We start from the raw sequence: 14,143 nt of genomic DNA on the forward strand, positions 1-14,143 counted from the left end.
ATTTACATTCTACATATTCTACATTAATTAGTGTAATTTGTGAATTTTTATTAAAACATACATGCTAAAAGATTTCTTATTATTTTATCACAAGGTATGCTCTTATTTTTTTAAAATAATATATAAAGTTTAATAACAATTAGCTAATGTTTATTCTATTACTAAATCCATCCTTGAAAACAGTTTGATATTTTGTTCCATTGGCTCGTGTATAAACTCCTTTTTATCATCTTTTCATTTATAACTAGAACAAGGATGACAACATCCATAAAAGCGAAGCTCTGAATTAAAACGGAAAACAAACGAACATTAAACAACTATAGTGTCAAAATTATATGTTAACTTTCTGCAAAATTGCGGAAATTCATAATTGAATTCTATTTAATGTCATACTGACATTTCTAGGACTTGATTATAGAAATGCTTCTCCTTAAATATTTTAACTTGTTGTTCTAGAATCATCATTACATATATCAGAAGAATAGGATAGTTAATTATATCATACAAAAAGTAAAAAAAGTAAAAATCAGCCTGTTTTAATTGGACATACGGACATTCTTGTAACCATTACAGGGTTACCATGCTTTCTAATTGTACATGGATACAGTTACTGGAATTATCCAAGGTTAAAAATCGATAGGACAATTCTAACATGTATCATTAAAGAGCTAACTGTTACGTACAGACCCTAATTAAAGAAAATCTTTGCTTTTAAAGATAAATACCTACACCCGATTTCTTTAAAAGGGGATACTTCTATAAAACTAGTTTTAATCTTATGATTGTACATTATTATAATCGTGGAAAACTGGATATAATATCACAATGCTATACAGATTTTTTTGTTTGGCTGATAGCTGGTTTAATCCACCAGATATTAATCGATTTCGAAGTCATTCTGATAAAAACATGATTTTTAATCTTTTCGGATTTTTAAAATTATTATGCACTGAAAATCTACTCTTTAATTTTGATAAGTTACCATGATATTTCTATGATTAAGATTTTATTTTGCAGTCGTTCTTGAAAATTTTGACACCTCCCTTAAATTTAAATTCTAGGGGGTGAATAAACCCCCTTATGCATGCCTTTAAATTCATCATTTTTTATTTACAAGCTGCTGCACCCCTAGCACATAGGAGCTTTACATTCGAAGGGATATGGAAGGCCAGAAAAAAAGCATAAAACAATACAAAGACTTATTTATAAAAATAAAATAGCTTTAAACCATTTCAGGACTTAGAAGTGGAAATGTGAACAATATCGGTTCAGCAGTTCGGGTTATTCTTCACCTCAGACAAAAAAACCTTACCACTCTATAAAATAGGATGAGCTTATTACTTTTCTTTCTTTAGCCCAGATCCTTCTAAACTCGATCATCAACATCTGTTGCCAAATCCAAGAATCTGGCAACTTTCACCGGGTTTTTCCATAGATCCTTCGTGTTGAGGTTAGTGGGTTTTTGTCGACAGTTGAAGAGATGTTGGGTTGTGTGTGAACTGTCACAGTTGGGACATTTATCCACTAAGGAACCAGTCTGTATCCAGACCTCAATTGTGCCAGGGTTGATCTGGTGACTCTGGGAAGACTTTGTTCAGTCTTGCTAATCTCTGGCGGGCGGGTGTTTAATACCTTGTTGCGGGTATTGTTGATAACATCTTTCACAGTATTTGTGTGGATTGTTTTCAACTTTGCCTTGTAGTCATCATCAGACAGGTTAGGACGAGAAATGTTCTTGATTTCCCTGCCAAATTGAGACTTTAAGGACTTTTTCATCTGTCTGCCAGGTGGTGGTGAATTTAGGTCCACTCTATTAGGATGTCCAGGTTTTTGAGTGGCTAGCAGGAATTGTTTACTCAACATTTCACAGTGGGGACGTGCCTGTAGAACTTTGGTCTCTGAGTGAAGATGGTCAGTGTCAGACATAGTATGACAGCCAGTAGCTACTCTAAGAGCAGTGTTCTGGGCTGTCTGGAGGTCATCCCAGGAGGTTTTACTTAGAGCAGGTGTCCAGATCGGGCAACAGTAGTTGAGTAGAGATTGACCTGTTGCCTTGTATGTGTTCACAATGACCTCCTTTTCCTTACCCCAAGATGTTCCAGCCAGAGCTTTGAGGATGTTGTTCCTAGACTGGATGTTGGATTTTAATATCTTGGTGTGTTCTCGAAAGGAGAGGAGACCATCGAATGTGACCCCAAGGATTTTGGGCTTCTTCACAGTTGGAACTTTCTCACCAGCAATTTCAATCCCTAGTTCCATGTTTACTTCATTTGAAAATGTTGTAAACAGGGTGGCCGAGGATTTAGCTGGGGAAATGAACAAATTGCGGCTCTTGAACCAGGTGTCCAAGACATCAAGGTATGAGTTTAAGTCCTTGACGATTGGTTCAACAACCGGGCCAGAGTTGAGGATGTTGCTGTCGTCAGCATAGGTAACTAATTTGATGTTACCTGGAGGCTGAGGCATCGAGGCCATATAGAGGTTGAACAGGACTGGGGACAGGACGCCGCCTTGTGGGACACCCTGTTTCATCTTTCTATATTTGCATTTAGAGTTCCTAAATACAACATAGGTCTGCCTGCCCCTAAGGTAGGCACAAAGAAACCTCTTGATGAAATCGTTGAGATGGAGATTATTGATATCATCTAGGAGGAGCTGGTGATCAACTGTATCAAATGCCCTAGACAGGTCTATGGCAACTGAAACAGTCCTGTGAGAGGGTTTCTTTCTGTTCAAACCTTTGTGTACATGATCGATTATGGAGAAAAGAGCTGTACACGTTGATCTACCTTTCCTGAAACCGTGTTGATGGTCAGCAAGTTGGACTGCCTCCGTTAGGAATGGGAGGAGAAGAGCTTCGAGAGTCTTGATGGCAGGTGACAGTAATGATACTGGTCTGTAGCTCGGTCCGAGGTTGGATTGCTTGCCTGGTTTCAGTAAAGGTATAATCTTGGCCGTCTTCCAAATGCTGGGGATGATGGAGTCTTTCATACATTTGTTGAAAATCTCGGTGAGGTATTTGATGGCGTTGGGTCCGAGATGTTTGAGCATGATAGGTGAAAGATCATCCGGGCCAAGAGCCTTGGAGTTCTTGGCCTTCTTTATTGCTGCTAAGGTTTGCTCTGGCGTGAAGATAATCAGTTGGTGTTTTGATTTTTTCTTCAGAGATCTTAAGGTACGCCGTAGTGCCTGGTCAGGTTTCTTCCTGGCCTCGGGTGTGTACTGCCTGTTGAACTGGTCGGCGATTTTCTTAGCGTGTGAATAAGTTTTGTTGTTAAAGCTAATACCTTGGTTGTTGGGTTGTTGAGGTTGGTTTCCAAGTCTCTTTATGGTAGACCAGAGTTTCTTGGAACCAGGCTGACATGTAGAGAGGTGTTCTTCCCATTTCTTTTTGCGATGTTCATTGATTGACTTATTGATTTGTTTATTTAAATCAGGCAATCTGTTGTCAGCAGGATTAGCATTTCTTATTTCATCACGTTCATTTATAAGTCTTGCAGCTTCTGTAGGAAGAGCGTTGTAGGTCTGAGGAATTCTGCCAGCTGGGATAAATTTTCTGGATGCACGTTGAAGGGTTTTGCGGAAAAATTTTTCTGATTGATGGACATTACTGACTTGCCTAGCTTTAGCAAAAATATTTTCTGTATAGGAGGTAAATTTTGGCCAGTCAGCTTTGGAGAAATTAATGTAGGTTTGATGTTTAGTGTTGGATTTTGTTAATTCAGCTGTAAGACTTATAGTGATAGGCAGGTGGTCTGAGCTCAATTTATTTTCGACCTTCCAGTTTGTGACAGGTATGAGGTTAGATGAGGCTATGCTCAGGTCAGGAGCTGTGGAGGCTGTGCTGGTGACTCTGGTGGGCATATCAAGATTGATTATGGCACAGTCTTGATTTGCTACAGCATCTGCTAGCTCTTCACCTCTGGTATCATTAGTAGCCTCAGAATGCCAAAGAATGTTATGAGCATTCATGTCTCCTATTATATAATAGGAGTCGCCTAGGCCACTAAAGAGTTCGTTGAGGGGTGGGGTATAACCCCTTGTACAGCTACTCTGAGGGGGTATGTAGACATTTCTGATGTAAAGTGGTGAGTTTTTGCTGGGGATGGAGATTGTCAGGGTTTCCATGTGTGGATCCTGTGACAGTCTGGCAGGTGTTTTCTCCAGGTTGAAACTAACTTTCTGATGGATGAGAAAAGCTAGTCCACCTCCTTTATCTTTCCCACGGTCTTGTCTCACTAGTGTGTAGTTGGGTGTTTTCCTCTCTTTAGATAGTTTTGTGAGCTTAGTCTCTTGTATTGCAGCGATGAGGATCTTGCTCTCCTCCATGTGATGAAGGAGTTCATCGAGTTTACTCTGGATGCCATTTATGTTCCATTGCAATATATTTGTATTATAACCTCTGTTGGGCAGCAAGTTGGGATTAGGGCGTGGGTTAGAAGGGGAAGGGGGAGGGGGTGGGGGGGGATGTTGTTTACGTTTGGGCTTAGGGGGGGGGTTGGTTGAAAATTTTTGGGGGAGTGTTTTTAGGGGGTGAAGATTTTGGGGGGGATGAAAATTTTGGGGGGGAGGGTTTGGGTGGTGATGGGTTGAGCCTTGTGCAGCATGGTCCAGTCCAGGATTTTAGTTTTCTCCTTTCATTTGATGATTTGAAGCCGGAGCATTTGACGTGGAGCCATTTAAGACATTTGGAGCATTCAACTGATACTGGTGACAATTGTTTGTGGCAAAGCGCGCAGAACCAGATGGGACCCGGGTTCTGTTCTATACCAGCTCTGATTAGTAGGAGCTGAATAAGACATGCTGGTGTTGTCCTATTCTTTGTCGACCAAATTAAAAACATTTTCCTCATTGTCGGATTTAATGAAAAACCGGTTTTGATGTTGATGATCTCTCTTGAAGGGTGGGAAATTGTAGGCGTTGGTTCTTGGCTCTGCTGCTGCTGCTGATGGTGTTGCTGCTGTAGTAGAGGTGGATGCACGGCGTAGACATGACCAACATAGCATCTCATAATTTTGGTCCTACGACAAACGCAGGAGTTTCAAACGATTAATATCCGCTGGATTAGAACCGGTTTTCAGCTAAAATGAAAAATCATGTATAGCATTTTATTACAAACAATTTTTCACGAATACGGGAAAAAAATTTAGCCCAGGCCATCAGCGCCTCGGGGCTACCAATACTGGTTTTAATCTTAAATTTATTCATTTTAATATCCGCGGAAAGCTGTCTATAATATATTGATAACTATTCTAGGTGAGAGAACAAGAAACAATTGAAGAAACTGTAATAGCAGAAGATTCTGTTGATTCATCTAATAGGCAATTAAACATTTTTATATAAAAAAAGCAGCGTTTCCGAGCCGTTTGATTTTGGTGCGGCTCCGCGGAGCCGTATCTGGAAATACGGATCCGGCTCCGACCTAAAATCAAAAAAAATTGACATATTTTTTTCCCCATAAAAAATCAAAAAAAATTGACATATTTTTTTCCCCATAAAAAAATATTTTTTATTTTTGACTTTTGAAGGTTTTAAAAGTAAAATTTTTGATAAAAATGGACTTGAATAACTTAAAAAGGGCTTTTGCTCATGACAAAACAGAGTTACCAAATTATAATTTGTAAAAAAAATCTCTTTATTTATCTAGTCCGGAGCCGGAGCCGTTTTTAACAAAAATTACGGCTCCGGCTCCAGCAAAATATGGCGGCTCCACGGCTCCGGCTCCGAAACACTGAAAAAAAGTATTGAGGGCCCCTAGTTGTTAGGTATGCTTTTCCTGTCTTAGATTTCTATGCATGTATAATATTTATTATGACAGTGTCATTTAAGGCATGAAATTAATTTTGCAAATAACTTGTAAATATGATTTATGCGGATTTTCTAATATACATATCTTGGCGTTTTCTACTTATATTCACCTTTCCAAAAATACCTCTCTTGTGAAGATTGGATAAAAAAATTATTCCTGAATAGTAAAAAGATTTCTGAAGTGTGTCCCGAAAAAAAATCGCCCTAACACCCCCCCCTCCCCCTGCCTTAGACTAATATTGAAATTTAGGGGGTGGACTTACCCCCCCCCCCTCTCTCAAGTACCCCTAGAGTGATTTGAATATTCATATTATAACAATGTTCTAATCTGGAAATAGTGCAACTGAGACACTGGAACCAGTGACGGCGCCAGTAGCCGCAGTGACCAGCAGTCCAACAGATAGCAGCCCAGCAGCCAGTAGTGCAGCGGCCAGCAGTCAAGCAGATAGCAGTGTAGCGGCTAATAGTACAGCGGCTGCCTCACAAGCTGCCAACCCTTTTCAAACACTTTCTCAAGAAGATGATAAGGTACATTCTATTCATATTATTTACAGTATGGCTTCATAACCTATTAATATCTGCAGGATTAGAATCGGTTCTCAGTCATACTTAAAAATGTGCATTTTAGAACAGACAATTTTCCACGAAGATTATATTAGAGGCCTCTAGGGACACGTAAATGTTTTCTTTTCAATCTATTTATGTTAAGATATGCAGAGCTTGATCTTTAAATCGTTTATAGGTGATTTAAACCGGGGCGATTCATTCAGCGCACCATCAAATTATTAAATACCAATCTTTAAATCGAATTTGCATGGGCGATTTGGCGCGCCCAGTGGCGCGGCACCAGCGCGGCAATGCCACTCACCGAGTGGCATTGCCGAACCAAATCGGGGTGATTTATTTAATAAATAAATATTTTTTTTAAATACTTTAATATTTTATTGCAAAACTATCTTGAAAACATTTTTATAGTTATTTTTAAAATAAATTATATATTAATGTTTTATATAAAATACCATACTGACACTGCTTAAGTAATAGAGTTGTACTGGCGCGGATCGATATTTTAGTGAGTGCGCAAGTGATTTAACAACACCGTGCCGAAAATCTTTTAAAAATCAGGTGCGCTGTGGCTTACCACCAACGCACCTACGGTTCACCTCTGAATCGTCCCGATTCAGCGCACCATAAAAAACGATTTAAAGATCAAGCTCAGTTTACCAAAAATATTTTTATCCTGCTAGAAGGGGTTAGTTATGTTTTTTTGTGTTTTAATGCGATTTCTCTTGGGAGGGTGGTGGTACCCTTCCCCAAAATAGTTATAAATCTTCCCTGGACCAATGAGACAAACAAACAAACAGATAGATATCATGTTACATTATTATAGGGGTAATAAAATGGTTAAATATTTAGGATGAAATAAGAAGACGTCGGCTAGCTGTGTTTGAGGAAAAGAAAAAACAGTTGTTGAGAAGATAAGAAACAGCTGTTCAGCCCAATAAGATTACAAGTTGAAGTTAAGCCATCCTCCCAACTTTTCCCCGGCTAAATTTCAACCAACAATCAGCTGATTCCGGTATCACTAAACCTCCGTGGATTATAGAATTATATTTTTTGTTATTTAAACATGCACTAGATGTCGGTTATGCTCTTTTTAAAATACATGCTTGTTTTTGTTATATACCTAACTCTCAAAAAAATAGATTTTTATTCCAAAAAATTGTTAAAAAATTCACGTAATGATTTATAAGAACTGCAATTAAACACTTTCTTACTACTTTTACCGTCTAAAATAACCCCCCTACTGGATTAGGAAACTATGTAAACTTGGCTTTTTAATGATTGATTTTGTATATCTTGTATTTATTTTGTGTTTTTAAACACATGTGATAACTATTATTCCAGTATGGCTTCGAAACCAGTTAATTTACGCTGGATTAGAACCATTTCTCAGACATGCTGAAAAATCATGTATAGCATCGCATTACAACAGACAATTTTCATGAATATTAAAATTAAAATTATGAAATTAATACCAGCTTTGTTAGCCCGGGCCCTCGGGTCTACCAAAACTGGTTTTGATCTTATAATTTTTAATTTTGATAACCATGGAAAGCTGGAATACGATGCGATAAAAAAAAAACTATTATTATATTATGGTTCACATCATTCCTTATTTCTTTATTTAATATTACTGAATTATCAGGGAGGGAGGGAGGGGACATTGGGCTGGTTATTACATTAGTCCCCAACATTTTATAATAACGTTTTCTTAATGGTTGGATTAACAACTTTATTAAATTTTAATTAAATGGTTTGGAAACGTTTCAACAACTAATTTTAATCTTTAGAAAGGGTAATTTTGTGTGTCATCATTAGGGATGTACATCAATCTATCGGCAATTTATATCTTATCCCTTTAGATCTCTGGAATTAATTATGAAATTGAAAGGGGTGGTGGTTCAAACAAGGAATTTGAGCAGCATTTAAGGTTGGGGGGGGGGGGGGGGGTGTCAGGGTCAAGTACCGCCTCGGTACATATGTTTTGGACAGAGTGACAAAAAAACTTTGAGTGTCCTATCTTAATATTTAAACCATTTCGGTCATGTTTTACGGATTTATGCCCCGTCCCTTTGTAAAACTTCAGATTTGATTAAGTCCATGACTTTTAAGCTTTAGGCTACAACTGATGATAAATTTTATTTATTAAAATTAATTGTATGTATGAATATTATTCAAATAAATATATTTTGTTGTGTTGTTTAATACAAAGTACTTATTTTTATATGTTATTAAATAGTGTGATTTTTTCGGGTATAGTCCCTTTCGTGGCAGCGCCCCTTAAGGGTCGATTCTTCGTATTTTCACAGTAGCTTTATTTCTAGTCCCTGCGGGGCAATCACCTAACCCAATATAACCTAACCTAACCTAAATTAATCTACTAAAAGCTATTTTAAAAATTCCACGAATCGCCTCTAGGAGCGTTGCCACGAAAGGGACTATTCCCGTTTTTTGCTCTTATTGAAGTTTCAAGATGGACGAAGAATATTTAGAATAAAATAAGGTGACTTTAAGTGAAAATTAAAGTACTAAGAATAAAGGTATAAGTATAGATGTATAACCTAGACAACTACTTGGCCCAAGTGGTGGGGACCTTTTTTGTCTGCTAGCAAATTTATTTCTGCTCTTTTGTAGCGACTTGGCTGTGTTAATATTTCCTGGTGGGGACCCTATTAGTCTTCTAGCAAATTGCTTTCTGCTCTTTTTTAGTGACTTGGCTGTGTTAATATTTCCTTTCCTAATGGTTGATTTTTCTAAGACCCAAGACCCCGTGAGTAGAGTTTCTTATAGTTCATATTTATTTTCCAATAATATTTTGTAAGTTGGGAAAAATAAGAGGTAAAATTAATGGTGCTTTATTAAATTCTGAAAGAATTAAAATAGCTTAAAACATGCCCCTGCTCCTTACATCATGTTTAAAAGTTAGCTTGAAAATGCATTAATATTGTTTTGTCTAAAGATAGTGCTGATTTTATATTTTCATAAAACTAAGTTGCTTTTCCAATACAGCAAATTTTATTTTAAAATGAGTAAAATAATGATTATAATTTATATCATGAATTTAAATTATATATTACATGTCTGCTTTAGTAATAACGTTTTCTTATTCGTTGGCTTAATGAGTTTTGGGACTTTTTAAAAAATTTTGATTGGTTGGTTTATAAAGTGAGTGACCATACGTTTTTACAACTTATTATAATCTACAGAAGGGGTAATTTTGTAAATCATTATTGTAAATTTCAATTTATTGGCCATTGTCTTATCCCTTTAGATCCCTGAATATCATTGATGCTATAATTTACTCTCACAAATTATTGGACTACAAAGCATCCCCCCCCCCCTAAATATATTAAAGGTATAATTTCTACAGGGCTATCCTAATCCTTAGTAAATATCCCAACTTTAGATTAACATTTAATAATTGATTTTTGTTTGTTTTTGGTCTACATAAGTTTTAGCTGAGTTGCAAAGATTAGAAATTGCATAACTATCTTATACTGTAACTTAGTAAAATGGGGGGGGGGGGGGGGTTCTAATGCAACCAACTCGCAATCAATGAGTAAATGCCACTTAGAATTCGAATTTCGATCTGAAATTTTGCAATAGTAATCCTTGGTAGGTCTATTTTCCCCAAATCGAACAAAAAGTTGGAAAAGTAATGGCTGGCGGCTCAGCCGTTTTTTGCCTATTTTCAGGGTAAATCCATCATCAATTACGTAGGAATCAACTTTTTAAAACATATTTTTGGTTTAATTCATGTTAAATGATAGCAATAACCATTTTTAAAACTTCTAGTACCAACAGCTACCGTCTAGAACCGTTTGAAAGCGTTTTGGAGTGGAAAAGAATATTATGTGGAGATAGGTTTCGTGACTAATTTGCAATATAGATATCCAAAAAATGGCAAACTTTTTGTTCGATTTAGGGATATTAGACCTACCAAGGATTACTCATGTAAAATTTCAGATGGAAAATCGAATTCTAAGTGCCATTTGCTCACTGATTGCAAGATGGTTGCATTAACCCCCCCTTATATATGCACTGAAAATCTACTTTATAATTATGATTAAGATTTTATTTCGCAGCCGTTCTTGAAAATTTTGACACCCATCTTAATTCCAAATTCTAGGGGGGTGGATACACCCCCTTTTATGCATGTATTTTTCATGACTTTATTATATCTTTTTGTGAATTTTATATAAGAGCTCATGAACGTTTTCATTCTTGTTTAATTTCTTCAAAATATCAAAAATGTTTATTTTGAAATTTTAATTGCCTATCTGATAGATTCATATTACAATACTTCTGATTAAAAGTTATTATTTTTTCCTCGTATTCATTCGAATCTGGTGGATAGGAACCGGTTCTTATCCATACGAAAAAACTATGTCCAGACTGGCCAGAGTGTACGTTTTGTACGTTTTGTACGTTACGCATCGAATCTGTGTACGTTCTGGACGTTATTTTGATATGTGTACGTAACGTATTTTGAAATTTGTATTTTTGTACGTTTTACGTTTTTTTAAAAATAATAAGAATCAAATATTAGCAGAAAAGTAATTTGTATGTTTTGTACGAAAAAACAATAGGTGTATTATTTAAATAAATTCAATAATATCTTCAATTTTCATAGAACAAAAATATGTATGTAAATTATGCATATATGTTATTAGAACTTACAGTTTAAATTTATGGATTTGAAATATATGTCCTATAGTTTAAACTATTGAACAGAAAGAGATATGCAGTTGACTAAATTCAAGTTTAAATGCATTTCATGCTACTACCCCTTTAATAGATTTTACGATAATTTTTTTCAAATTCTTTATATACTTGGGTAAATTTTCCGAGATATCATATGGTGCACAGTGTAGGATTAAGAAGTCTTATTTTTTGGTATCTTCAGTTTTTAAAGAATAAGAATCAAATATAAGTATAAAAGTATTTGTATATTTATTTGTATTTGTACAAAAAGTACTACAAAAATTAGTGATGGGAATCCGGATCCGGAATCCGAATCCGGAATCCGGAATCCGCCCAATTTTCGGCCAATTTTGGAATCCGGATCCGGAATCCGTTTTTTATAGCGGATTCCGGATTCTAAATTGGTAGGCTAAATTTAATTTAAATAGGTTAGAAAATGCCAAGCACATTTTTAGGACATACGTAGCACTTAAATTTTTAAATTTACTAATGTGATGTAAATGTTTTAGTTATGCTGGAAGTCAACACTTTAAACAAATCAAGGCTTCAACCAAGTAACATAGTGATAAATTAACGAAAAAAGCTATCCCTCTGTGACGGACGGCCTTTTAAAATACTGCTAGAATCCGGAATCCGAATCCGGAATCCGCCAAAAATAAGAATCCGGAATCCGCAAGAATCCGTCACTTTTTTTGACGGATTCCTTCAGAATCCGGAATCCGAATCCGGCCCAAAAATTCGACGGATTCCCATCCCTAACAAAAATAGTATATTATCTATAATACAAAGTAGAATGATGTCTGTCCGTCTGCTTGTCCGTCTGTATATCAGAAGCTTAATATCTCAGTAACCACTGAACCTATTGTGCTCTACTCTTCATGGAATATACCTAATAGTCCTGTGATGGTTTTTGCTTTTTTCTTTGGGGTAGGGACACTTAAAGCTTTTTACTTTCTACTAGGATTAGAGGCTTCGTATCCCTCTTTTATAGAATCGTTTGTTGGAAATTTGTCAAAAAAAAATATAAAAAAAGATTGTGATTATTTTTTTCATTTAGGCTTCGCCCCAGGGTGCGATGGGGGTTCCCCCACCCCGCTGATTTGCATTAGTTTACAAAAATAAATTGAGGGGTGGTTGATTTTTTTTTGGGGGGGGGGGGTGGGTGGGTTTCCCACACTCTAAGAAAATAGCCTAAAACTACCACAGGACTAGTAGATATATTCCCTGAAGATTAGAATTTTGAACCCAATCTGTTCAGCGGTTACCAAGATCTTAGGCTTTAGACAGACAGGCATTGATTTACTTTGTATTAAAGACTAGTATTTTCTGAGATCTTTAGCAAAAGACAAAATAACCCTATATCCTATTATATGTTTATCCTATAAATCCTTTTTTTCTGTAACAAAGAATCTCGCTAACTGCTGAACCGACATGATCTTTGTGAGGTTGTAGGCTATTTTCTCTGTCCTTCCATAACCCTTCAAGAACCTGTATTCAAAATGGTAGAAAAATAGCCTAGAACCATCTCGGTAACTGTGTGAAGTAGTTATGAAAATCTTAAGCATCAGACAAAAATTTAGTACTTTATTTAATAGAATATACTTAGTACGTAATAACAGGATGTATGTCTCTCTGTCAGTTTATTTGTACCGAAGGTTCTCGCTAACCGCTAAACCGATATGGTTCTCTTTTACAGGGTAGCTTCTCATAGGTCCTGGGAGAGGGTACAACCACCCTCCCAAGAGAAACTACTCTTAGAAAAAAATCACAACCCTTCCCCTATTTTTTCTTTCTTTTTAAAATTGAAATTAGAAATGGGGGTGTTCTACTCCCCCTTCCATCACTAAAAAAATTATTAGCGAAGCTACTCTATAATCACTTTGTCAGTCCGTTATGCTATCGGAGAAACGTGATTTTCTCGGCTCCTGTTTTTTGAATTCAACTCCCCCCCCCCCCCCTAATCAAGTTCCTCTAGATGCCTCTAAGGGCGAAGTCGCTGGTCCTTATAATAGGATATACTTTGTACATAATAACAGAATGTCTGTTTGTTTGAACCAAAGAATCTTGCTAACCACGGAACCGATATGGTTCTCCTTAACAGGATAGCTTCTCATAGGTTTTTGGAAGTTTTATAACTATTTTGGGGAAGAGTATCACCATCCACCCTCCCAAGAGAAATTGACTTTAGAAAAAAAAACTACCTCCTACCCCCAAAAATGAATTTTAATTGCGATTTTAAGTTAATTTTTTTCCAGATGTCTATAAATAACTTTTGAGCTTCGCTACTTATGTATGTTGTCATCCATGTTTTATTGAATTCAACTCTCCCCTCCTCAAGTGCCCCTAGAGGTTTTTAGGAGCGTAGACGCTAGTTCTTTTGAATAGAGTAATAGGATATCTTGTGTCTGTCAGTTCGCTATGGTTCTCCTTTACAGGTAGCTGCTAGTAGACTTAAAAGTATTGATAATAGGTAACTAGGAAATTATTTAACTTATTTTTATTAGGAATGTACGTTTTTTTACTTTTTTTATGTACGTAACGTATTTTTTTTGTGTACGTTATGTACGTTTTTTTATATTCAAAATTGGCTGGCCAGTCTGTATGTCTAGCGTCGTATTATATCCAGCTTTCTATGAATATAGCCCCGAGGTGCTAAAAAAACTGGTTTTAATCTTATAATTGTACATTCTATATCCGCGGAAAGCCGTTTATAATACGATGGGAGAAAAAACTATTTTAATATTACAGGGATTAGGTATTTTTTTTTGTAAGTTTTCTTATCTTTTCTACATTTAGAGACTTTCTGTTCGACAGTCTGTTTATGAGGGATAGTGCTCATTGTTAAATTAGAATTTTAATCCTATAATATACAAAGTAGTAAGGTTATTTTTGTTTGTAGCTGAAGATCTCTAAAAAAATACTGGCCCGAATCGCTTTTCATGGAAGGTTTATAAATGTCTTAGGGTGGTTTAAGGCTATTAATTTTCCTACCCCGTCCTCCCCTAGATGCTAGGGCGCAACCAGTAGTCTACTAGAAAGTGTTGGATATTAAATCCGATTTTTACTC

General features: G+C 36.2%; 2 protein-coding genes across 2 annotated transcripts in view; one reads left to right on the plus strand and one right to left on the minus strand.

The window, feature by feature from the left end:
* Window positions 1-8,577, plus strand: part of LOC145331578 (E3 ubiquitin-protein ligase synoviolin B-like) — a gene marked incomplete in the record, with an annotated part of 18,634 nt that extends 10,057 nt beyond the window's left edge. Inside the window, 3 exon segments of the mRNA XM_080176323.1 lie at window positions 5,257-5,321; window positions 6,147-6,336; window positions 7,225-8,577. Coding sequence (XP_080032449.1) covers window positions 5,257-5,321; window positions 6,147-6,336; window positions 7,225-7,290 — 321 coding nt within the window.
* Window positions 1-14,143, minus strand: part of LOC145331579 (long-chain-fatty-acid--CoA ligase ACSBG2-like) — a 292,684-nt gene that overhangs the window by 74,736 nt on the left and 203,805 nt on the right. The gene's annotated exons all lie outside the window — the stretch shown is intronic.

The sequence above is a fragment of the Acartia tonsa genome, chromosome 11 (genome assembly GCF_053477335.1).
Source record: "Acartia tonsa isolate MP-2025a chromosome 11, ASM5347733v1, whole genome shotgun sequence".
NCBI classification, from domain to species: Eukaryota; Metazoa; Arthropoda; class Copepoda; order Calanoida; family Acartiidae; genus Acartia; species Acartia tonsa.